A 26,956-nucleotide genomic window follows, 5' to 3' on the forward strand; every position below is an offset into this window, starting at 1 on the left:
AGCGATTATAAAGAAGATTAAATAAGCAGTGAACATATTACTTTTGAAATGTATTTGTTTTCTACCTTAGTTGTTGACCATGTCTTAATTTATGGCACTGATGTGCTGTGCTCTAGGCTAGGATATTGGTGGTTCATTGCATTATTTATAAGAAAAGATGCAAAAATCTGAGTACTGGATTTTTGTGATTTGTTCATAGGATGACTTTCTCATTCGGTTAACTATTAATGAGCCAGCCCAGCCCGTGCCTGGGAGTCAGAAAGACCTAGGTTCTAATCCTGGCTTCATCACTTGTCTGTTGGGTGACCTTGGGCAAATCGCTTCACTTCTCTGCCTCAGTTTCCTCAGTTACATCATCTGTAAATGAGGATTAAGATTGAGAGCCCCAAGTGGGACATGGACCATGTCTAACTTGTTTGGCCTGTTTCTACCCAGCGCTTAGTGAAGTGCCTGACGTGTAGTAAGTGCTTAACAAATACCTTGAAAAAAACCCCCGAACTATTCTGGAGTCATTTTAATGCAGATGTTTATGTACCTGTTTAAAACAGCAGAAGAAACGAAACACTGATTTAAAAATGGATTTTGCGTTTACGAGCGTTCAAGCCTAGTTTACTCCTTATCTTCGTTATGCGCCTCCGCATTCTACCTTGCTCAGAGCAAAACCTTGGTTTTGGGTCACTAATTGCACTGAAAAACCACATGCTATTAGCGATCTTCGTAGTTTAATCATCTGCAAAGAAGTGAACTTCTCACAGCCCCTCTGAGAGAGGTTTTCCATTTGTGCCTAGCTTCGGACGTACCTCTGGTCACAGATTTCATGCTCAGATATTTCTCTTTGGAATAGAATAGAGATAGAGGTCAAGCCTTAGTCTAAATTTGGTTTAGCATCGGTAGGTTCAAGAAGGGCTTGGATAAATTAGCAGAGGAGAGGGCCATATTAGGATATTGGGGAGAAAAGTACAGGATGCTGGAAGGGTCATCTTGGACCATCAGTTTAGCTGTCCAAGGGGGCTGCCATTACACTGTCCCCTCCCAGCATTCATTAAGTGGTGCCGTCGGAGACGGAATAGAGGGACTGTTGATGATCTGACTCAGTCTTTGCTGTTCACTGTCTTTTAAAAAAAGGCATGCAAATGGAACTGGTGCACCAAAAAGCCACACCTGTGATGTTAGATAATCAGTAATAATTATGGTCATAATAATAATTGTGATTTTTTTTAAGTGCTTAGCATGTGCCAGGCACTGTACTTAGCACTGGGGCCGACACAAGCCAATCAAGTTGGACACGGTCACTATCCCACATGGGGCTCACAGGCTTCATCCCTGTTTTACAGGTGAGTGAACTGAGGCCCAGGGAAGTGAAATGACTTGTCCCAAGGCCGTAAGTAGCAAAGCTGGGATTAGGACCCAAATCCTCCTGATTCCCAGGCCCATGCTCTGTCCACTGAGCCACACTGCTTCCCAAATAAGTGCAGTGAGGCAGACATTACTTTCTTGGGGCTGTTGCCCTCAGGCCTCTTGGCCCTGTCAACTTCTGATTAGAACCAGGGAAGGGAGTGGTACAAAGATAATTTTATCTTCATGGACAGGGAAGGGCAAGGCCACCCTGGCCTGAATAGAAATGAAAACTCCTCTGGACGTCCTCTCCACATCTTCAAATCCACTCAATTGTGCATTCCTCTGTTGCTGGTTTAGCTCCCTCCAGCTCCATACCAGCCCCCCAGCACTTACCCACTTATTTGTAATTTATTTATATTTCTGTCTTCCCCTCTAGACTGTAAGCTTGTTGTGGGCGGGGAATGTGTCTGTTGTTTGTTGTTGTATTGTACAGTGCTCTGAACAAATCAAGCGCTCAATAAGCGCAATTGAGTGGATGAACAAATGATTGTTTAATCCCCTTCCTAGAAGTGATTAGGGCTCAACTGTGAATGTGTGATTTTTTTTTTTTACCCCATTACTCAGTCTTTTTTTTTAATGGAATTTATTAAGCACTTACTATATGCCAGGAACTGTTATAAATGCTGGGGCAGATACTGGCTAATCAGGTTGGACACAATTCATGTCCCACAAGGGGCTCGCAGTCTTATTTCCCATTTCACAGATGAGGTAACTGAGGCTCAGAGATGTGACTCTCTCAAGGTCACGCAGCTGACCAGCGGGATTAGAATCCAGGTCTCTCTGACTCCCATGCCTGTGCTCTAACCACTAGACCATGCTGCATCTCTGTCCTGTGCTGTTATACTTGGGACAACCTCATTACCTTGTATCTACCCCAATGTTTAGAACAGTGCTTGGCACGTAGCAACGGCTTAACAAATACCACTGTTGTTACTATTATTATTGTTATTATTATTATCTTCAGTCCTTCCGGCTCTATTGCCCTCTTCCCTACAGTCTGCTTTGACACTGTAATATCTGTTGCAACTGCAGTTTTACCTGTTTCTCATGAGTTTTCTGGGTTCTGCAGAAGTGAATATTTATTACTCTATTTATTTATTTATTTATTTTACTTGTACATATCTATTCTATTTATTTTATTTTGTTAGTATGTATGGTTTTGTTCTCTGTCTCCCCCTTTTAAACTGTGAGCCCACTGTTGGGTAGGGACTGTCTCTATATGTTGCCAATTTGTACTTCCCAAGCGCTTAGTACAGTGCTCTGCACATAGTAAGCGCTCAATAAATACGATTGATTGATTGATTGATTGATTGGGGGAGATATTCGGGTTCATGGCTCCTCCCAGATATGCTGAAGATTTGTCAGCCACAGACCCTCCACCGAAGTCCAGACTGTAATCACATTTTTTTGGTTTTTTTTTTTTTAAATGGTATTTGTTAAGTGCTTAGTAGGTGCCAGGCACTGTTAGATACAAGGTACTTAGATTGGACACAGTCCCTGTCCCATGTAGGACTCACAGACTCAATCCCCATTTCACAGATGAGGCAATTGAGGCCCGGAGAAGTGAAGAGATTTGCCCAAGACAACCCAGCAGACAAGTGACAGAGCCAGGATTATAGAACCTAAGTCCTTCTGACTCCTGAGCCCGCACGCTGTTCACGAGTCATGCTGCTTCATATTGCGGGCAGGGAAGATGTCTGCCTCCTGTTACATTGTACTTTCCCGAGCGCTTAGTACAGTGCTCTGCACACAGTGAAGCAGTCAATAAATACGCTTGATTGGTCTGGGATAAGAAGCCAGCTAAGTGGGCTTCTGTTGGCCTGGGGGTTCACATTCAGAACTTTCAAAGGGCTTTAATCCACAGAACTGTGAACTTTTATTAATAATAATAATAATAATGGCATTTATTAAGCGGTTACTATGTGCAAAGCACTGTTCTAAGCACTGGGGAGGTTACAAGGTGATCATGTAGTCCCACGGGGGGCTTACAGTCTTAGTCCCCATTTTACAGATGCGGTAACTGAGGCACAGAGAAGTTAACTGACTTGCCCAGAGTCACACAGCTGACAGTTGGCGGAGCTGGGATTTGAACCCATGACCTCTGACTCCAAAGCCCGTGCTCTTTCCACTGAGCCACACTGCTTCTTTAAGCCACTGCGCTGTCTCCTCCTTGGTTCCAAATGGGCAAAAGTTGCCTGTCATTCTGAAATCTCTGGAGAAAATGGTTATAAACAGACAGACTTGCAGTTTCTTTGTGCACCGATTTGCAAATTGACCCTTCTCCTTGAATATTTCCGGAAGATTGGTTTCAGCAAACTCCGCTGTATTGTTTTGTTCTACTTGTCATGCAAATCTGGGGGAACTACCGTTGTAGCAGACAGAAAAGGATTTGTTAGGATTTTTGGAAAAAAATGAAAAGACAATTACCAAGCAATTGAGTTTTGGGGGAAAATGTTTGGCTAGTTAAAAAAAGAATAATGTTTGTTAGTCTTGATCAGTGACCATTTCATTTGGCTTCCTGACTGGGATTTGCCAGGGTGATTTTGTTTTTTCCTGAAGAGAAGATTAATAAGTGAAAATGATATCAGTCCACTCGAAGGATTTTAGATTAGGGAGGTCCCTTGTGGATTAGATTACTGTACCTTGTGGATTAGATTACTTTATCTAAGGAAGCTTCTCATATTTTGCAGTGCACCTTCTTATAGAGTGCAGAGATTGCATTTTTTAATGGTATCTGTTAAGCTCTTCCTGTGTGCTAAGCACTGGGGTAGATGCCAGTCAGGTTGGACATAGTCCCTGTCCCACATGGTACTCACAGTCTTAATCTCCATTTTACAAATGAGGTAACTGAAGCCCAGAGAAGGGAAGCGACTTGCCCAAGGTCACACAGCAGACAAGTGGCAGAGCGGGGATTAGAACTCAAGTCCTCTGATTCCCAGGCTCTTTCCATGAGGTCACGCTGCTTCTCTTGCAGGAACCCACTTTAAGGAAACCTTAGAGCACTGCACCGCACGTCCGACACTGCCACAGCAATGCTTTGCCGTTTCTTTGTATTGTGCTCTCCCAAGCACTCACTACAGTGCTCTGCACATAGTAAGTTCTCAATAAATACAATTGGTCGATTGGTTCCTTGCAGCACACTCTAGAACCAGGTGGGCCTGTGATTGAAGAGGTGAAAAAGAAAAGTGCAAGTAGCTCTCATAACAGCAGCGCTGCATTCCTCGAATTCCTTGGGAAAGGAGGAATCAGTCGATGGTATTTATTGAGCGCTTACTATGTGCAGAGCACTGTACTAAGCACTTGCGAAAGTGCAATCCAGTGGAATTAGCTGACCCGTTCGCTGCCCAGAACGAGTTTACGGTCTAGCGGGGGAGTCCGACATTAGTGTGAATAAATAATTTATAAGATGTAATCTGAAGATATGTATGTTTTAAATGTTGTGGAGGGGAGGGGAGGCTAGTTCTAAATGTCCAAAGGTCACAGATGGAGGTTCATGGACGCAGAAGGGAGAGTGAACCAAGGAAGAGAAGGCTTAGTCGGAAAAGGCCTCCTAGGGAAACGGAGAACGCGGATTGAATCAGCCCCTGGCTAGAAAAATGCACGATTCAGTGTCTGCTGGGTGACCTTGGTCAATCACTGAACTTCTCTGTGCCTCAGTTCCTTCTGTAAAATGGGAATTAAAACTATATGCCCCATGTGGGACAGGGACTATGTCTAACCTGATTTCCTTGTACGCACCCCAGCGCTTAGTACAGTGCCTGGCGCACTGTACATTTAAAACATACATATCTTCAAATTACATCTTATAAATTATTTATTCACATTAATGTCGGACTCCCCCGCTAGATCGTAAACTCGTTCTGGGCAGGGAACGTGTCAGCTAATTCCACTGGATTGCACTAGGTGCTTAACAAATACCACAATTATATAGTTTACTGTTACTTTGGATTCTAACCTAATAAAATGGAGCTGGATGCATTCTTGTCTCAGGTCGCTGAAGTCTAAGTGGATATAAAAATTATGACTTTTAGCATTTATCTTTGGTGTTCTAGACTCTGAGCTCTTGTGGGCAAGAATTGTATCTACCAACTCTTATTGTACTCTCCCAGTACAATACGATTGATTGTCTTCTGATACACAAAGAGTGAAAGGCTCAACAGGATTTAAGTATCAAGGCCGTGAGTGGTTTCCAGGTTATGTATGTAGATGGCGAAATGGTGGAACATCAAAAATCCATAATCCGTGGAAGGCAGCACTTTGTAGATTTTAGGTTTTGGCAGATTTTAAGACCGTGAATCACAGATTGTGGTCTGAACATAGTGTAACGATAACCGGAGGCTTTGTGTACTCATAAGGAGTGTTTTGTAACAAGAGGTGGCTCACAAGTGATGAGTGTTTGGTTAAAGGGAAAGGTGCAAAGATTAAGGGTGACATATTGGTAGACATCTAACTGTTTACTAGAGACTGCTGGAGCCACGATGTGGAGACAGGTGAGGGGTGTTCTTTGTACCCCAGAGTAGCTTTGGGCCAGGGTATGATTTGAAAAGCATTTGAGAAGTAGCATGGCCTATTGGAAAGAGCATGGGCTTTGAAGTCAGAGGTCGTGGGTTCAAATCCCAGCTCCACCAATTGTCAGCTGTGTGACTTTGGGCAAGCCATTTAACTTCTCTGTGCCTCAGTTACATCATCTGTAAAATGGGGAATAAGACTGTAAGCCCCCCGTGGGACAACCTTGTAACCTCTCCAGCGCTTGAACTGTGCTTTGCACATAGCGCTTAACAAATGCCATCATTAGTGTTATTATTAAGGAGCATGGTCCTTGAAGTCAAAAGATTCGGGTTCTAATTCCTGCTCAGCCACTTGCCTGCTGTGCGACCTTGGGCAAATCACTTAACTTCTCTGTGTTGGGCTGGAGAGGGAGCCATCTCTCCCACAGTGTTGAGTAGGATGGGGACTCCCCTCACCCCCTACACCTTGTATTTACCCCAGTGCTTAGTACAGGGGTAAATAGTAAGGATGTAACAAGTATCGTAATTATTATTACGAATATTTATGAGCGTTATACAGATCATCATGGCCTAGTGGACAGAACATAGGCCTGGGAGCTAATCCCAACTCCACCACTTGTCTGCATGTGACCTTGGGCAAGTCACTTCACTTCTCTATGCCTCAGTCACCACATCTGTAAAATGGGGATGAAGACTGCGAGCCCCATGTGGGACAGGGACTGTGTCCAACCTGATGATCTCGTATCCAACCCAAAGCTTAGAACAGTGCCTGACACGCAGTAAGTGCTCAAAAGATAACATCATTCTCCCCCTTCTAGACTGTGAGCCCGTTGTTGGGTAGGGACCGTCTCTATATGTTGCCAACTTCCCAAGCGCTTAGTACAGTGCTCTGCACACAGTAAAGCGCTCAATGAATACGATTGAATGAATGAATGAATGATTCCGACGTTTAATACCGCGGTGCCAATTTGTGGTTGTTAAATACTTGAGGGTTTCAGTCGTGTGACGGGTGGAGAGGAAGAGTATGGTCTGAGGGGTTGGATTTTGAAGGGTTGGGACCATAGGTGGTGAATTTATGTGGCTTAAGAGCGGCATGAGGCTCCGAATTGGGATTCAGGGTTAATTGTGGGTAATTAAGTCTCTAGCACAGTGCCGAACTTGTTGGTGTTCAAGGGAGATGCAGTTCCAGAAGGGCCCCACCCTTCCCTACCCGCCATAGCCAGGGTCATCAATACAGCCCCGGCCTGGGAATCAGAAGGACCTGGGTTCTAATCCCCGCTCCGCCACTTGTCTGCTGTGTGACCTTGGGCAATTAATTCACTTAACTTCTCTATGCCTCTGTTACCACATCTGTAAAATGGGGATGAAGACTGTGAGCCCTATGTGGGATAATAATCAATAATAATGATGGCATTTATTAAGCGCTTACTATGTGCAAAGCACTGTTCTAAGCACTGGGGAGGTTACAAGGTGATCAGGCTGTCCTACTGGGGGCTCACAGTCTTCATCCCCATTTTACAGATGAGACCCAGAGAAGCAGCGTGGCTCAGTGGAAAGAGCCCGGGCTTTGGAGTCGGTGGTCATGGGTTCAAATCCCTGCTCCGCCAACTGTCAGCTATGTGACTTTGGGCAAGTCGTTTCACTTCTCTGTGCCTCAGTTACCTCATCTGTAAAGTGAGGATTGACTGTGAGCCCCCCGTGGGACAACCTGATCAGTTTGTATCCCCCCAGTGCTTAGAACAGTGCTTTTCACATAGTAAGAACTTAATAAATGCCATTATTATTATTATTATTAAGTGACTTGCCCAAAGTCACACAGCTGACAATTGGTGGAGCCGGGATTTGAATCCATGACCCCTGACTCCAAAGCCCGTGCTCTTTCCACTGAGCCATGCTGCTTTGTCCAACCTGATCTGCTCGTGTCTACCCCAGCTCTTAGAACAGTGCTTGGCACATAGTAAGGGCTTAACAAATACCATCATTATTATTCTTATTATTATCCTGTGGGAGAACGAGACCTGCCTTCTCGGCTCCTTGAACACTGGGGAGCTGGTGACCGTGGACTTGGAGTGTCCCTCCCCAAGAAATGAGGAGCTAGAAAACCACTCCTTTACCAGTAAGATCCTGTAGCTCTCAGTCTTATTTATTACTGTTTTATTTGTTCCAATTTTCTTTTCCCTGGGCATCTCGTGCCAGTTTCCCCGCCTTAAAATTGTGAGTTGCCAGGCTCCTCTCGTCCGAGAAACCCTTCTCTGGATCCCACTGTGTTACCCAGCTATAGTCCCTTCTTCTTTCTCTCAATCCTGTCCAAAATCCTCAAATGGGTCTTCCACCACCCCTGCCTCCACTTCCCCTTCTCCAACTTCCTTCTCAACCCTCTCCTTTTGGTTGTCTTCCTCCTTCACTCCATTGAGACCTTTCTCTGCAAGGTTACCAAAGGGTTTTCCTGCCAAATCGAGTAGACTCTACCATGCCTTAATCCTCCTCGACCTCTCGGCTGCCTCTGACACGGGACCGCGTGACCTAGTGGGTAGAGCCTGGGAATCAGAGGACTTGGGTTCTAATCGCGGCTCTGCCGCTTGTCTGCAGTTTGACCTTTTTTTTTTTTTGCCTTATTGTATTTAAGCGCTTACCAATGTGCCAGGGACTGTACTAAGCACTGGGATAGATACAAGTTAATTAGGTTGGACACAGTCCATGTCCCATTTAGGGCACACAGGCATAATCATCCATTCACAGATGAGATAACGGAGGCACGAAGAAGCTAAGCAACTTGTCCAAAGTCACTTGGAGGACAAGTCACATAGCCAAGTGACTTACTTAAATTCTGTGTTTCAGTTACCTCATCTGTAAAACGGGTTTCGGAACCTGCTCTCCTTTCCTCATAGACTGTGAGCTTCAGGTGGGACTGTCTGGCCTCATTGCCTTGTGTCTGCCTTAGTGCTTAGTACAGTGCTTAGCAAGTGAACACTCAAGTGTTATAGTGCAGTGCTCTGCATACAGTAAGCGCTCAATAAATACGATTGAATGAATTTCTACTAATCTGAGGCTTTGGTATGCAACATGATCTCAGGACCCACCCCTTTTTAATAAAGAGTCAGAAGGGCCACAGTCACGTTTGTTATTATTCCTCATCCCATTCAATTTTTTTTTAAATGGTATTTATTAAGCATTTACTATGTTCCAGCCACTGTACTAAGCACTAGAGTAGATACAAGCTAATCAGGTTGGACACAGTCCCTGTCCCACATGGAACTCATAGTCTTAACCCCCATTTTACAGATGAGGTAAACCAGGCACAGAGAAGGGAAGTGGCTTGCCCAAGGCCCCGCAGCAGACAAGCGGTGGAGCTGGGATTAGAACCTGGGTCCTAAGGACTTCCGGAACTGGGCTGTGTCCATTAGGCCACACTGTTGCTGGCTAGCCTTCCTCAGCCTTGGAAAGACAGTTACAACTTTGGTTCTAAGACAGGTCCAATGTACATGTATGTAATTTATTTATATTGATATTCATTCATTCATTCATTCAATCGTATTTATTGAGCGCTTACTGTGTGCAGAGCACTGTACTAAGCGCTTGGGAAGTACAAGTCAGCAACATACAGAGACGGTCCCTACCCAACAACGGGCTCACAGTCTAGAAGGGGGAGACAGACAACAAAACAAAACATGCACAGTGCTTGGCACATAGGAAGCGCTCAACAAAATACCACTATTATTATTTTTATTCTCATAATAATACCTTTCACCCTCCCCCCACCTCCCCATGGGCTGATCTGACATCAGTGGAGTGGAGAAGGGAGTTATTTTCTCCTGCTAATGTCTTTGCCGTCATATTTCAATACAAAAAAGCTGTACCTCTGTTCTCCAATTCCTAAATAATAATGATGGTATTTGTTAAGCACTTACTATGCACACACTGTTCTAAGCACTGAGCACTGCATTTCCTTTGTGATTCTACCTAAAACCGTATCTGCAGACTTGCAGTGAAAGTTGGCTGTCTGACCAGCTAAGACATTGTCTGAATCTTTTCACTTTTTCTAGGGCATCTTTTGGCTTTTCAAAAAGGCTTTTCAAAAATGGGGGACAATGTTAAATCCCTCAATTCTATCTTCAAGCTCATCTTGGAAGTGAAAAATGTTACCTTTATCAATAAGGTGGATGGTGGGGATGTTGAAAAACACACCTGAGTTGCATTTGCGACACAAAAAAGCCCTAAAGAGGGGAGAATAAATGGAAGTTCAGCTCTATTATGAAATCAAATCAACCCTCAGTGGATTTGACCCTTAGGACTGAGGAATCGCTGGGTGGGGGAAAGGGAGAGGTAATTTCCGCCCGCTTTATTCACTTGCCTCAACCCTTCCCGATCAATCCAGGCAACCCAGGAGATCCACTGGGGACAGAGCAAGATGGCAATGGAGTTCCAGAGCTGGGGAAGTGTCATCCGTCTCCCCCCTCTAGACTGGAAGCTAGTTGTGAGCAGGGATTGTGCCTGTTATATTGCACTTCCCCAAGCGCTTTGTACAGTGCTCCGCACTCAGTTAACGCTCAATAAATACGACTGTCTGACTGTCTGACTGATGGATTCTGGCAAAGACCTTGCCCTTTGGCCCGCAGTCATTTTTCTTGGGTTCCGAGGATGTTTTAGGCTCCTGCAGCCCTGTGATCATAGGGTGTGTGAGAAACATTGCTCCAGAGGAAAACCAAGAAGCCTTTCACTGCTTGGATTCGTAGTGTGCCCATAGCAACCAAGCCACATTTGTTTTTGAAGAACCATTAAAGATGCATTTTTAAGGGGCTATAAAAAGATTATTTACAGGAAGCTACTGCTATTTCCACCAGACAGAAACAAGCTGCTTTTAAAGTGGGGACTATGAGTGAAGAGGTAGTAAATTTAAACCGACGGGAGCAATCGTATCTTTGATCCCTGGGTAGCTTGTTTATTTCAGGAACTTTGCAGTTCATCGCAAAGCGGACTTTTCAGCTTGGGAAGTTCAGATTAAGTAGCAAAGCGGCCTGGTTAGTGGAAAGAGCGAGAGTCGGGCCTGTGAATCAGAGGGCGTGGGTTCTAATGCTGGTGCTGCTACTTGTCTGCTTGGTGACCTTGAGCAAGTCACTTTCCTTCTCTGTGCTCAGTTCCCTCACTAGAGAAGCAGCGAGACTCAGTGGAAAAAGCCCAGGCTTGGGAGTCAGAGGTCGTGGGTTCTAATCCCAGCTCCGCCACTTGTCAGCTGTGTGACTTTGGGCAAGTCACTTCACTTCTCTGGGCCTCAGTTACCTCATCTGGAAAATGGGCATTAAGACTGTGAGCCCCACGTGGGACAACCTGATCACCTTGTATCCGCCCCAGGGCTTAGAAAAGTGCTTTGCACATGGTGCTTAACAAATGCCATCATTATTATTATTATTATCAACAAAATGGGGATTCAATACCTGTTCTCCTTTCTACTTAGACTGTGAGCCCTTTATGGGCCCTGATTATTTTGTATTTATCCCAGTGCTTAATTCAGTGTTTGGTACATAGTAAGTGCTTAACAGGTACCGCAATTATTATTAGTAGTAGTAATAAGTTCAAATTTTACCTCCGCATCTTTACATCACTCTGCACACAGTAGGCACTGAATCACTGCTGTTGTTAATGCAATTTCTTGTCTGTAGATTTTGCAGCTATGAATCCATTTCTGAGCACTAGATCGTGTGACTGCTTTGGGATTACTTCCTAAAGTCCATATATTAATGTATGTTTTTACCTCAGAAGGACCTGGGTTCAGATTCTGGCTCTGCCACTCGTCTGTTGTCTGACCTTGGGGAAGTCACTTCACTTCTCTGTGCCTCAGTGACTTCATCTGTAAAATGGAGACTGCCAGCCCCATGTGGGACATGGACTGTGTCCAACCTGTTAAGCTTGTATCTACTTCAGTGCTTAAAGCAGTGCTTGGCACATAGTAAGCGCTTAACAAGTACCATTATTATTAGTAAGCACTTAACAAATACCTTACAAACAGTTTTTTGTTTTGTTTTTGTAAGATCCTTGTTGACTCTAAGTGCTTTGTGCCTTGTTTACCAATGTTGTTGAATTCAACTTTCCCAGGTGCTCTGCACACCATGGGCTCTCAATGAATACCATAGTACAATGCTTTGCACACTCTTCACAAGATCAATAAATTAACAAAAGTGGCGATGAAACAAGTTGAGGTATGTTAACTGTTCGGGAAATAATTTTCAGGGTCCTCACCCATCCAACAGACCCAATCCCAGTCCATCAATCACAACCTTCCAATGTTCTGATGGTTGTTAGATGTGGTAACAACCAATTGCGGTATTTTTTATGGTGTTTGTTAAGTGCGTAGTGTGTGCCAGGCATTCTTCTAAGCCTTGAAATAGATGCAAAGCAGTCTGGTTGGACACAGTCCCTGGCCCACATGGGGGGGGTCACAGTCTTAATCCCCATTTCACAGGTCAAGTCACTGAGGCACAGAGAAGCCAAGTGACTTGCCCAAGGTCACACAACAAACAAGTGGTGGATCTGGGATTAGAACTCAGGACCTTAGGATTCCCAGGCCCATGTTCTATCCACTAGCGCTTCTCTTGTTAAGTGTTTACTATGTACTAAGCACTGGGCTAAGTGCTGGGGTTGGAAGCAGTGTGGCTCAGTGGATAGAACTTGGTGTTGGCCATATAAAATGTCCCTGGCATTCATAACTCCATCTATCTTGCTGCCAGTCTTTCGTCCACATCCTCCCTCTGGCCTGGAATGCCCTCCCTCCTCATATAATAATAATAATGATGGAATTCATTAAGTACTTACTATGTGTAAAACACTGTTCTAAGCGCCGGGGTGGTTACAAGGTGATCAGGTTGCCCCACGGGGGGCTCACGGTCTCAATCCCCATTTTACAGATGAGGGAACTGAGGCCCAGAGAAGTGAAGTGACTTGCCCAAAGTCACACAGCTGACAATTGGCGAAGCCGGGATTTGAACCATGACCTCCGACTCCAAAGCCCGGGCTCTTTCCACTGAGCCACGCTGCTTGTCATATCCGACAGGCAATGATTCTCCCTTCCTTCAAAGCCTTATTGAAGGCCCATCTCTTCCAAGAGGCCTTCCCTGACTAAGCCCAACTTTCCCCTTCTCCCACTCCCTTCTGCATCACCCTGACTTGTTCCCTTTGTTCATCCCCCAACCCAGCCCCACAGCACTTATGTCCATATCTGTCATTTTATTTATTTATTTTGTTGTCTGTCTAGACTGTAAGCTTGTGGGCAGGGAATGTATCTGTTATATTGTTAGGCTGTAATCTTCCAAGCAAGTAGTACAGTACTTAGTCTGCTCACAGCGCTCAATAAAAAGAGTTGACTGCTGGAAGAGAAACCTCTGTTCCCAGGATTAGCTCCGCCGTTGGGTTGGGGGTGGTGAGGGAAGAAAACTCGGGCTTACTGGTAGGTGGGCTCCGTCGAACACATCGAGAGAACACCTCACGTGCCCTTTGGCTCTGGCTGGGGGCCAAGATGTCGACCCCACCTGCTGCTCCCAAGCAACCGAGTCCCCCGTTTCTGTTTTGAGAACTAATCCCAATACCCTGATTAACTCCCAGGACACTTTGTTCTTGCTCTATTTATGTGCTTTGGTGGTTTGACCATTGTAACTAAAGGAGAGGGGATGTATTCCGGTGGTCGGGAGCATCCGTCACGCCCCTCGGGACTATAGCCAGTGGACCCTCTGATGATTTGGAGAGGAGAATTTATTTGCTTGAGAGAAACTATTTCAACTGGGAGGATCTCACCAAGTCCCCGACCAGTTCTTGGTGGAAAACCAAAAGCCTCCTCCCACCCCCGAACTCTGTCCGCTATGGGAGAAGTTGGGAAAGGGGATCATTCTTGCTTCTGGAGATTCACATGTTTGGGGAAACTGGTGAGATGGAAGATTTGGGTTTGGGTGGGGGTGACGGAAATGCTGTGAAAGCCTGCACCGCCCCCAGGATTCTAGCCAGCATTTATTGAACACTAGCTTGTCAGTCATATTTCTTGAGTGCTTATTGTGTGGAGAGCACCGTACTGAGCGCTGGGGAGAGTGCAGTAGAACAATATAACAGACACATTCCCTGTTGGGTAGGGACCATCTCTATATGTTGCCAACTTGTACTTCCCAAGCGCTTAGTACAGTGCTCTGCACGCAATAAGCACTCAATAAATAAGATTGAATGAATGAATTCCCTGCCCACAACGAGCAGGGAATTACAGACTTACACTTGGTGTGGTGCCTTGTATTGGGCATTAAGGAACAGCAGAAGGAGGAAGAGATACATTCCCTGCCCATAGAGAACATCCACTCTAAGGGGCAGACAAACATATAAATGTTTACACCTAGTGAGGTCAAAAACAAATAAACAAGCACTTATTCAGGAATACTAAAGAGGGTATGAGCAAGTTTCTACTTTTTTTTTAATGGTATTTGTAAAGTGCTTACTATATCCCAAGCACTTTACTAAGCGCTGGGATAGATGCAAGCTTATCAGGTTGGACACAGTCCCTGCCCCACATAGGGCTCACAGTCTTCACCCCGCTTTTTAGTCAGTCAGTCGTATTTATTGAGCGCTTACTCTGTGTAGAGCTTTGTACTGAGCGCTTGGGAGAGTACACTGTAACAGTATAACAGACACATTCCCTGCCCACAATGAGCTTACAGTCTAGAGTCTGGGAGACAGACATTAACATAAATAAATACAATTACAGATATGAACATAAGTGCCGTGGGGCCCGGAGAGAGGATGAATAAAGGGAGCAAGTCAAGGTGACACAGAAGGGAGTGGGAGAAGAGGAGGTCACACAGTCGGCAAGCCATGGAGCTTGGACTAGAACCCAGTACCTTCGTACTCCCAGGCCCGTGCTCTGCCCACGAGGCCATCCTGCTTCTCACAGCAGTGAGAAGTGCTAGTGTTATTTACTAGATGACTTTAGCCAGAGTATTTGTAGCTCATCCGAGACTCCCGCAAAGTAGCAGTTGGCACGGGGAGAAGAAGCAGGGGTAGGGGACAGTTGGAGAAGTGGTTAGAACAAATTTGTCCAAGGGGCTTCCGATGACCAGGTCCCTCTCACTTTCTGGCTGTTCCTCCCCAAAGTTTTCCCAAAGTCCTTCTATGGTTCCTTAGAGAGAGCAGAGAACTGCTTGTCAGTTCGCGCATGTCACAGGGATTTCCACTAAACTACCCAACATTGTTGCCGCGTTCATAGCGGAGGTAGGAGATTTGGAATTTGCACGAGACATCCATTTTGGTAATGTTCCGGACATCGAGTACCAACGATCTAAGCCATTTTTTCCCCTCCTCTTTAATAATTGCCCTAATCGGATTTCCAGATGATTACAGTGTGGGACCGAGACATCATGCTATCTGTAAAATGATCTGCCAACTTCTTTGGTCCATTTTCAGTGTACCATAAGCCAGTCGGGCCTTCTGTCTGTATGAGGTAAATTGGAAAGTCATTCTTAATTGAATTTCACTTGCGATTTGGTTGCTTTTAGCTCCGCTTGCCTCCACCTGCTTCTTTGTCTGCTAAATCCGGTGAAGTTATTGGTGGCACTGCCAATCCATTACGTTTATTGAGCATTTACTGTGTGTAGGGCACTGTGCTAAGAGCTCGGGAGAGTACAGCCGAACAGTATCACAGACACATTCCCTGCCCACAACAAGCTAACAGTCCAGAGGGGTCAGGATAAGTGCTCAAATATGATTGATTGATTAAAATTACAGGCATCTGTGAGGATGAAATGAGATCAGCCTGAAAGATCTTTAGAAAATGAATAGTGTAATACAGATTTTAGGCATTATGGTGACTGGTCTCCAGGGATATTGCCTGAAGGGTCATTTTACCTCTGGTACAGCAGGGAAGGCCTGCATGTCGAGGGCAATAGACCTGAGAAGCAGTGTGGCTTAGTGGATAGAGCAAGGTCCTGAGAGTCAGAAGGACCCAGGTTCTAGTGCCAGCCCTACCACTTGTCTACTGTGTGACCTTGGACATGTCACCTCACTTCTGTGCCTCAGTTACCTCATCTGGAAAAAGGGGATTGAGAGTGTGATCCCTTTGTGGGACAGGGACTGTGTCCAACCCAAGAACCTCGTATCTACCTCAACGCTTAGTAATAATGATAATTCTGGGATTTGTGAAGCACTTACTATGTGCGACAGGCGCCGTACTAAGCAGTGGAGTGGATACAAGCAAATCGGGTTGGACACAATCCCTGTCCCACATGGAGGTCACAGTCTCAATCTCCATTTTACAACTGAGGTAACTGAGGCATAGAGAAATTAAGCTCATTCATTCCTTCAGTCGTGTTTATTGAGTGCTTACTGTGGGCAGAGCACTGTACTAAGCGCTTGGGAAGTACAAGTTGGCAACGTATAGAGATGGTCCCTACCCAACAGCAGCCTAGAAGGGGGAGACAGACAACAAAACATGTTAAAATAAAATAGAGTAATGAATATGTACAAACGTATATATATATATATATATATATGTATATACATGTACATGTATATATACATGTATATATATATATAGATATATAGATATATATAGATATAGGTGCGGTGAGGAGGGGAAGGAGGTATGGTGTGGGGGGATGGGGAGGGAGCGGGGGGGATGACTTACCCAAGACAAGTGGCAGAGCCGCGATTAGAACTCATGACCTTCTGACTCCCATTCCTGGGCTTTATCCATTATGCGCTGATGCTCTTCTAGTACAGTGCCCGGCACCTAGTAAGCATTTAACAGATACCCCAATTATTATTATCTGGTCTCTGCAGAAAGAAGTAGAACATCAGCGGCCCAGATGTAATTCTGGTGTCTTCGATGGCTCCTCCGTCAGAGCCCTGGCCCAGTCAGAAACTCCCAGCCGCGGAACTTCTCCGGCTCCAAACTCTGATGGTGTGTCTTCTGGGTCCAGTCAGTTCCAGTCAGAACCGGAAAGTGGCCGAGGTCCTAGTCCAGGAGAAGCGCTGCTCGGGATTGGCGGTTTGGTGTGAAGGACGTTTGTGCCCCCTGGAAAATGGAGGAATCTCACGTTTCCATCACCCAACACTCAGCAGAAGCTCAGCACCAAGGTGGCTTTAAACCTCTGCTCAGAGGCCCGCCAATCCCTCCTTTAGGCCTGGCTACATCAGACCATTCATTCATTCAATCAGTCAATCAATCAATTAATCATATTTATTGAGCGCTTATTGTGTGCAGAGCACTGTACTAAGCGCTTGGGAAGTACAAGTTGGCAACATATCAATCAATCAATAGTATTGAGCGCTTACTGTGTGCAGAGTACTGTACTAAGCACTTGGGAAGTACAAGCTGGCAACATATAGAGACAGTCCCTACCCAACAGTGGGCTCACAGTCTAGAAGGGGGAGACAGAGAACTAAAGCAAACATACTAATAAAATAGAATAGATAGGTACATGGTCCCTACCCAACAGTGGGCTCACCGTCTAGAAGGGGGAGACAGAGAACAAAACATGTTAACAAAACAAAATAAATAGAATAGCTAGATACAAGTAAAATAAATAAGTAGAGTAATAAATACGTACAAACGTATATACATATATACAGGTGCTGTGGGGAAGGGAAAGAGGTAAGGCGGGGGGGACGGGGAGAGGAAGGAGGGGACTCAGTGTGGGAAGGCCTCCTGGAGGAGGTGAGCTCTCAGTAGGGCCTTGAAGGGAGGAAGAGAGCTAGCTTGACGGATGTGCGGAGGGAGGGCATTCCAGGCCTGGGGAATGACGTGGGCCGGGGGTCATATTGGGTAGGGACTGTCTATATGTTGCCAACTTGTACTTCCCAAGCACTTAGTACAGTGCTGTGCACACAGTAAGCGCTCAATAAATACGATTGATGATGATAATGATGATTTATTGAGTGCTTACTGTGTGCAGAGCACTGTACTGAGCGCTTGGGAAGTACAAGTTGGACCAGGGTCACCACACGCAATTGAGTCTCGGGGTTAAGGGGGAGTTTGAAGGGAATGATTAATATCTGCACCCAGCAAGCACTAAGATCATAGACTGTGAGTACTGGGGTTAAATTCATTCATTCAGTTCATCCAATCATACTTATTGAGTGCTTACTGTGTGCAGAGCACAGGACTAAATTCCAATTTACAGCTTTCATCCAAGACACCAAATTCCTATTTCGATCATTGAGTCAATGATTTCTAAGCTAAAGAAGAAAATGACCAATGATGATGATAATAATAATGGTATTTGTAAAGCACTTACTCTCTGCCAAGCACTGCACTAATTGCTGGGTGGATACAAACAAATAGGGTTGGACACAGTCCCTGTCCCATGTGGGGCTTCCAACCTCAATCCCCATTTTATAGATGAGGGAACTGAGGCACAGAGCAGCGAAGTGACTTGCCCAAGGTCACACAGCAGGCATTTGGCGAAGCCGGGATGAGAACCCATGACCTTCTGACTCCCAGACGCGCGCTCTATCTACCACGTCAGCCAGTCTTTCCTCTTTTTCATGAAATCTGAAGCAAATGAATCCTAAAAGCGTCTATTTACTTGAGAGAATAATAATAATAATAATAATAATAATAATGGTATTTGTTAAGTGCCTACTATGTGCAAAGCACTGTTCTGAGCGCTGGGAGAATCCTCTACCTCAAAAGGACAAAAATCTGTATTGCATTTAGAAACGGGTCCTGAAGAAAACAGAAATGGAAAGGAAAGTTGACGTTTAATTCTAGGCCGAGCTCTACCGGTGATTACAATATTCGACTCCCAACTCTAGCAGCGAAAAGCTTGGTGGATAATAACGTATCCATTAGGGGAGATTAGTATTTTCGCTCCTCGTATGTTTCCCCCGGATATTTACTTCTTGTATGTAAGACGGCGGCAGTGTCTGTCTGGCTTTATCTCTGCAGACCCTTATATACAGCCTTGGTTCGTGGAGCCCCTGATATTGGTTATTTAATTCTCCCCCCCCACCAATGAAGAGCCCCCAGTTTAATTCCGATCAAGTCCGCTGCAGTGCAGCTTGGCTGTCTGTCAGATGAATAGTTTAAACTGCATGAATCCTTAATGACTTGCCTTAGGATTAATCCCCCTTCCACCGAGGGATGGGATTTGAGGTATTCCACATAAGCGAACGGGCACATCTGTCGGCTTCCCGCTGTTTCACTTCTCGGCACCTGAGCAGTCGGGTTTCCTCTTGCTTTTTCATTTTTGATCTTCCCATACAATGAATGAACGGGATTATGAGGAAGTGGGGTCAAGCAAGGGTGAGTCTGTACGGTTTTAAAGATTTTATTTTTTTAAAACAACCCCATTGTACATTTTATGGATTTCACCTTTGTCGATGACTGCAGGGTTCTCTGAATCAAGCGGATTTATCTGTGTAATGTGGAGGGTCTGATGTGCGTGATTGGAAAGACCGCCTGGATATTTGGAATTTTTAAAGGATTTCCTTCCCCTGAACCTGGTCGCCTTGTTCACTAAATTATTTCTGGTTTCGGTGATGGGTTGGTACTCTGGGAGAGCTGTGTGTGAAAGGCAGAGCATGAAACTTTTGGCAGTCACTGAAACTTCCATATGGATCTAACTTATTTCTAAAGAAAAGGAGAGACCAGTCCCTCTACATTCTTTGAAAAAACGTTAGAATTTCCATTCATTTTGGTGGAATGCATTACTTAGAATTGTTTTACTCCTTTAAAAGCCCCACCACTGGTAGTTTACTAGGGGTTTCATGAGGAATACTTACATCCATTTCTCAAAATATTTCATCAAACCAAGAGACCGAGGCAGGTGACAGGTTGATTCATTCATTCATTCGTTGTCGTATTTATTGAGCGCTTACTGTGTGCAGAGCACTGTACTAAGCGCTTGGGAAGTACAAGTTGGCAACATATAGAGACGGTCCCTACCCAACCTCGGGCTCACAGTCTAGAAGGGGGAGACAGACAACAAAACAAACTGGTTAGTGATTGAAACTGGTTAGTTACCGAGCGGCTTGGCAAACTGGAGCCGAACAAAAGAGACCAAAAGAAAGGGTGAAATGTTTATCACGAGAGATGCACCAACCTAAAACCTTGCCCTGAAATCATTATATTTTTAGAGTTCAGTTGTTCCAGAGCAGCTGACCACATCCCCCAGATGTGGCCTTTAGGATCAGATCTACTATTTCCGTCAAAACCGTACAATTCTTTGCTTTTTTGATCTGTTTACGGTTTACCCTGTAGTGTGATTTAACTGCAAAAGAGCAGCCTCGATAAGAGCAGGGTTTTTGAAGCCGGTAATTACAGCAATTGTTGGAGTTCTTGGGGGTTAAGCAAATGATAAATGGTGAAATGAGAGACAGATCATGAACTGGGTATAATCTTCAAATTCAATCGCCCTGCAAGCGGACAAAGGCCTTGGTAACTGTGGCCCCCGACTTTTAGAGTCGCTTAAAATCTGTCTCGCCCTCTAGACTGTATCTATCCCCTCTTTACTGTGAGCTCGTCGTGGGCAGGGAACTTGTCTACTAACTCTGTCGTACTGTAGTCTCCCAAGTGCTTAGTACAGGGCCCCTCGCAGAATAAGTGCTTAATTAATACCACGGATTGATCGATTGAGGTAGCTCCGTGCATAAACGCAATGAATAGATGCTTATTTCATGCTGCTTATCTGCATGATCTCTGCTGTGTTAAACCATTACACAGCAGACTGTGATTTAGAGATCTAGGAGCAGAGGAGGCATCTAGTGAGAGCTCAAGGAAAATGTAGAGTATTTTTCAAGGAAATAGGAGTCTGCTTGGCCATTAAAGCTGGAGATCCTGAAGTTAAGAAGGGTTAATTGAACTGTTCTAGGTCACATAAATTAGGATTGCGGAAGCCAAAAATAGCAGTCAAAACCCCAGGGCTTGTGTGTGTTCTGGCTGTTAGATTTCCTGTAAACAACGTGGCCTCATGGACCTGGGACTCAGAGGACCTGGGTTCTAATCCTGGCTCCGCCACATAATCTGCCGGGTGACCTTGGCCGAGCCGCTTCACTTTTTCTGTGCCTCAGTTTCCTCATCTGTAAAATGAGGATTAAATCCCACTCCTGCTTTGACTGCGAGCCGCATTCGGGAAGGGGACTGTGTCAGACGTGATTCTATTGTACCTACTCCAGTTCTTAGAAGAGTGCTCGACACATAGTAAGTGCTTAACAAATGCCATTATTATGATTGCTATTATTATTATCTTGTGTTTTAAAAAGAATCCTTCAATTCTTTCATGAGAAAGCCCTTCCACAACTAGAAAAGGCTGTATGGTGAAGCTAAGGTCAGGGTTCTTTGACTTGGTTGCAAGTACCCTCCTAAGTGCTTAGGACAGTGCTTTGCACTCAGTAAGCACTCACTAAATATGATGAATGAATGAATGAATGAAGCCTTTGTGGTTCTGCTACTTCCTTTACCCTTTCTCTCCCCGCAAACCAGCTGGTATTTGGCTTATCTTGCTCCCCATTAAGCTGGAAGCATGTCTAAACTTTCCCGCTGCAGTTGAGCTTTTACTGTGTGCAGAGCACTGTACTAAGCATTTGCAGCACTGCAAGTATTCTGTCCTTTTGGGCACTCATAGTTTATTATTATTATTATTATTACTACTACTAATAATAGTAATACTTGTTAAGCACTTGCTATGTTTTGGGCAAGTCACTTCACTTCTCTGGGCCTCAGTTCCCTCATCTGTAAAATGAGGATTGTACATATTTACTATTTATTTTGTTAATGATGTGCATATAGCTTTAATTCTATTTGTTCTGACGATTTTGACACCTGTCTACATGGTTTTTTTTGTCTGTCTGCCCCTTCTAGACTTTGAGCCCGTTGTTGGGTAGGGACCGTCTCTATATGTTACTGACTTGTACATCCCAAGGGCTTAGTACAGTGCTCTGCACACAGTGAGCGCTCAATAAATAATAATAATAATAATGAAAGCATTTATTAAGCACTTACTGTGTGCAAAGCACTGTTCTAAGCACTGGGGCAGTTACAAGGTGATCAGGTTGTCCCACGGGGGGCTCACAGTCTTAATCTCCATTTTACAGATGAGGGAACTGAGGCACAGAGAAGTTAAGTGACTTGCCCAAAGTCACACAGCTGACAATTGGTGGAGCTGGGATTTGAACCCATGACCTCTGACTCCAAAGCCCAGGCTCTTTCCACTGAGCCACGCTGCTTCTCTTGAATGAATGAATAAAATGGGGATTAGGACTGTGAGCCCCGTGTGGGACAACCTTGATTACCTTGTATCCACCCAGAGTTTAGAACAGTGTTTGGCACATAGTAAGGACTTAACAAATACCAACATTATTATTACCAAGCACCGTTCTAAGCTCTGGGGTAGATAATAATAATAATGATAGTGATAATTAAGCGCTTACTGTGTACAAAGCACTGTTCTAAGCGCTGGGGAGGTTAAAAGGTGATAAAAGTTAATCAGATTGGATGCAGTCCCTGTCCCACGTGGCACTCGCAGTCTAATAATAATAATGATAATGATGGCACTTATTAAGCACTTACTATGTTCTAAGCGCTGGGGAGGTTACAAGATGATCAGGTTGTCCCACAGGGGGCTCACAGTCTTCATCTCCATTTTACAGATGAGGTAACTGAGGCCCAGAGAAGTTAAGTGACTTGCCCAAAGTCACACAGCTGACAATTGACGGAGCCAGGATTTGAACCCATGACCTCTGACTCCAAAGTCTGTGCTCTTTCCACTGAGCCATGCTGGAAGGAGTAGGATTGAATCCCCATTTGACAGATGAGGTTACTGAGGTGCTAAGAAGTGAAGTGACCTGCCCAAGGTCACACAGCAGGGGTATGGTGGAGTCGGGATTGGAACCCAGGACCTCTGACTCCCAGCCCCGTGTTCATTCCACCAGGCCACACTGCTCCATGCTTGCTGACAAAAATAAGTAATGAAACGCATTCAAACCCCAGTATCAAAACACACAACTTTTGGATCGGGTATAGCCGTGAGAGTTATCTGTGACTCAGGAATTTGGTTTGTTTCCCAGGTGGAAAATTCCTTTAGTTGCACATCAGGATTGCGATAGTTTCCCTACTTGGCTTTTGTGCTATTCCAGGGCATTCGAGCATCTCCTTTTGGAAGTCACCGAGGGGAAGGTTCCCCAATGTGACAGAGACTTGTTGACTTATCAGTTCTTGGCATCACATAATAGTTGGCAGATTTTTGTCGATGCCGTCTTTGTAGCCCTCCAGAGATAATAATCATTGTGGCATTGGTTAAGCGCTTACTATGAGCCAAACAATTGTAGTAAGCCCTGGACTAGATACAAGATAATCAGAGCTCACATTTTAAGTAGCATTCTCGCCTGTCCCGCCGTCGACCCCCGGCCCACATCAATCAATCAATCAATCAATCAGTCGTATTTATTGAGCGCTTACTGTGTGCAGAGCACTGTGCTAAGTGCTTGAGCACTGTACTAAGCGCTTCCCCTGGCCTGGAATGCCCTCCCTCCACACATCTGCCAAGATCGCTCTCTTCCTCCCTTCAAAGCCCTACTGAGAGCTCACCTCCTCCAGGAGGCCTTCCCAAACTAAGCGCTCAATAAATATGATTGATTGATTGAAATGATGGAGCTGGGATTAGAACCCCGATTCTTTTGACTCCCAGTCCCATAATCCATCTCCTAGGCCACACTGCTTTGCTTTATTACTGTCCAATTACCACTCCAATGATCAGATAATTAGATTGGACAGAGTCCAGGTCCCACATGGGGCTCACAGTTTTCCCCCCCCCCCCCATTTTACAGCTGAGGTAACTGAGGCACAGGGAAGTGAAGTGACTTGCTCAAGGTCACACATCAGGTGAGTAGTAGAGTTGGGATTAGAACCCAGGTCCTCTGTCTCCCAGGCCCGGGCTCTAGCCACTAGACCACATTGCTTCTTCAGTGGTGAAAGGCCTTCCTCTCCCCCTCGTCCCTCTCTCCATCCCCCCCATCTTACCTCCTTCCCTTCCCCACAGCACCTGTATATATGTTTGTACATATTTGTTACTCTATTTATTTATTTATTTTACTTGTACATATCTATTCTATTTATTTTATTTTGTTGGTATGTTTGGTTTTGTTCTCTGTCTCCCCCTTTTAGACTGTGAGCCCACTGTTGGGTAGGGACTGTCTCTATATGTTGCCAACTTGTACTTCCCAAGCGCTTAGTACAGTGCTTTGCACACAGTAAGCGCTCAATAAATACGATTGATGATGATGATGATGAAAGGGGTTATTTGGAAGCTGGGAATATTTCCCTCTTTAAGCTCCCTAGCCACCACCTTTCCCACTGTTCTCAATATTCCAAATCCTCCGTACCAGAATTTTGCTCTCCCAGCACGAGATGGCCTCCAATACTGAATGTCCCCGCTGCCATGGTTCCTGGTTTTCAGGGAATTATTTTCAAGAGTTACGGTGGAGCTCGACCCCCTCGAAAGCCTCTAATTGAAATATACCAACTGCTATTGGGGGATTTATTTTTAAATCCTTTGTGCTTATTGGCACCGAGTTTGTCTGTGTGGTTTTTTTTTTTTAATGTTTGCAGTTCATCTTTTCTTGCCTTTCCCTTACTGTAGTTGTGGCTTCTTCTGCACTTCTTTGATTTGCAGTGAAACATAGTGTTTCTGATAACTAAATCCACGCTTTCCATAACCAGGCGATTCCTTTCAGCTTTTAAAAGCCAACAATCCCCAGAAACCGAGGATGCAGTTTCAAACATTTTCTTAAGTTAGGAAGGAAGACCTAGCAGTAGGAGATTTTTTAAAATGGCACTTAAGTGCTTACTATGTGCCAGACACTGTACTAAATGCTGAGGGAGATGCAAGCTGTTCTCGTTGGCTACAGTCCTTGTCCCTCACAGGCTTTTTCCCCATTTTACAAGTGAGGGAAATGGGGCCCAGAGAAGTGAAGTGCTTGGCCCAAGGTCACACAGCGGACAAGTGGCGCAGCCGGGATTAGACCCCAGGTTCCCTGACTCCCAGAATTTGGCTCTTTCCACTAATCACACTGCTTCTGCAAGGAACACCGAGGATTAGTGATGGCAGATAATCTTCCCTTTGTTTCAGGTGTGTTTTGATTAGATTTATAAGCATCCCAGTGACAAGCCAGCTAAGGTTTTAGCTATCACAGAGGGCCATGAAGCATGTCTATTCCTTACGACTTGCATTTCTGAAGTAGCAAATAGGAGTTACGAAGCCCCACCCAAAACACTAAGGAGTAACTCTGTGCCAAGTAAGAATTAGTAGGTATGTAGTACAGCTGGGGTGAGGTCACAGAGCTGCTATGTGGATATTTATTTAGGCATCACGTAAAATGGTGCTTCCCTAGCCTTAATGGGTCACTGCTTCTTTTTGTTGCCCAACTCTTTTCCCAAATGGAAAGTTCTTTGTTCCCTGAAGAGTATTTTTCCAGAGAGAAAGGTCTGGGGGGAGGCGGCTAGGGTAGAAACACATTCCTTGAGCTCAGTAGAATGAGAAGCAGCATGGGTAGGGCACAGAAGACCTGAGATCTAATCCTGGCTCCACCACTTGCCTGGCGTGTGACTTTGGGCAAGTCACTTCACTTCTAGGCTCCGGTTTCCTCATCTCTAAAATGGGGATGAAGTACCCTCTGTCCTTGCCTCTTAGATTGTCTGCCCTGTATGCCCTGAGTCCAGTGGGAGCATGGCTTAGTGGCAGGAGGACAGCCTTGGGAGTCAGAGGACGTGGGTTCTAATCCCGGCTCCGCCACGTCGCTGTGTGACCTTGGACGAGTCACTTAACTTCTCTGGGCCTCGGTTACCTCATCTGTAAAATGGGGATTGACTGTGAGCCTCATGTGGGACAACCTGATTACCTTGTATCTACCCCAGCGCTTAGAACAGTGCTTGGCACATAGTAGGCGCTTAACAAAAGCCATAATTTTTATTAATCATTATTTATCTACACCAATGCTTAACAATAATCCCCTAACAAATACTGCTATTATTACTCATATTAATAATGTTGCAGACATGTAGCATTTCATCATCAATCGTATTTTTGAAATTTATTAACCAGCATTTCCTGGTTAATCAACCAGTGGTATTTATCGAGCACTTACTAGGTGCAGAGCACTGTAATAAATGGTTGAGAAAGCACAATACAATAGAATTAGCTATTTATGGACAGAGAACGTGTCTGCTGACAGTCTAGAGGACGGTAAGCATGTGACAATGCCGAGAGTAGACAAAAGAATAGTGGGAAGGGACTATTTTATTTTTTCTTGAACAATTATCATTCACCACAAGACTAATAATCAGTGGTATTTATTGAGCACTTACTGCATGCAAGGCACTGTACCTGGGACTCCCAATAGCATGATGGGGTGGGAGGTGGCCAGAGTTGATCCATAATAATAATAATGGCATTTATTAAGTGCTTACTGTGTACAAACCACTGTTCTAAGGATCCATGATGGCGTTTGTCTTCCTCCAACCCTGAATGGTGAGGGTTGGAGGCCCAATAGGGTGGGTGGATTCAGTTGTGTATGAGTGGTGTGTTGGGTGGTTTGGATGGATACCATTGTGTGTGAGTAGTGTGTTGCATAGGGCGGTTGGATACCATTGTATGGGAGCCGTGTGTTGGAGTGGGGCAGATGGATACCGTTGTGTGGAGTCTGGTGAGGAATGGTGCCACTCACTGAACCTCCCAAGGCCCAGAATGAAGTGGGGGCCAGAGTGGGCACAAACCAGCCGGCCAGGTTAGCGAGTAGTGCCCAGGCCACGATTTCAGCCCAGGCTGGAGGGGAGGGGTCTTGGTCCTGCGGTGCAAAGAGACTGCAGGACTCCTGGACTTGGCCCACTTCTCATCCCTGCCGACTCTGGAAATCGGAGGGTGGGCATCTCAAAGACTGATGGGAACCCTTAAACTAAACCACTCCGGTTGTGGGGTGTTTCTGCCTCCTCGATAGGCGTCCCCGTGGAATCACCAGCAATTGTCGGGACAGGCCGACGTTGATTAGGTGATAAGCCGACAGGACCGCCATGCGTAGACGCGAAAACTTGGATG

The 26,956-nt window shown here is 45.1% G+C and overlaps 1 protein-coding gene across 6 annotated transcripts in view; it reads left to right on the forward strand.

The window, feature by feature from the left end:
* Window positions 1-26,956, forward strand: part of SLC12A7 (solute carrier family 12 member 7) — a 171,929-nt gene that overhangs the window by 77,582 nt on the left and 67,391 nt on the right. For 2 of the 6 annotated variants that reach the window (XM_038770207.1, XM_038770208.1), the window contains exon 2: window positions 16,707-16,827. The exons of 2 other annotated variants lie outside the window; for them this stretch is intronic. In XM_038770207.1, coding sequence (XP_038626135.1) covers window positions 16,707-16,827 — 121 coding nt within the window. Of the gene's footprint in view, window positions 1-16,706; window positions 16,828-16,907; window positions 17,004-19,066; window positions 19,174-26,956 lie in introns of those variants that run through there. 2 more of the 6 variants (XM_038770211.1, XM_038770212.1) reach the window with 2 other exon arrangements.

Source organism: Tachyglossus aculeatus, chromosome X3, assembly GCF_015852505.1.
Source record: "Tachyglossus aculeatus isolate mTacAcu1 chromosome X3, mTacAcu1.pri, whole genome shotgun sequence".
NCBI lineage: Eukaryota > Metazoa > Chordata > Mammalia > Monotremata > Tachyglossidae > Tachyglossus > Tachyglossus aculeatus.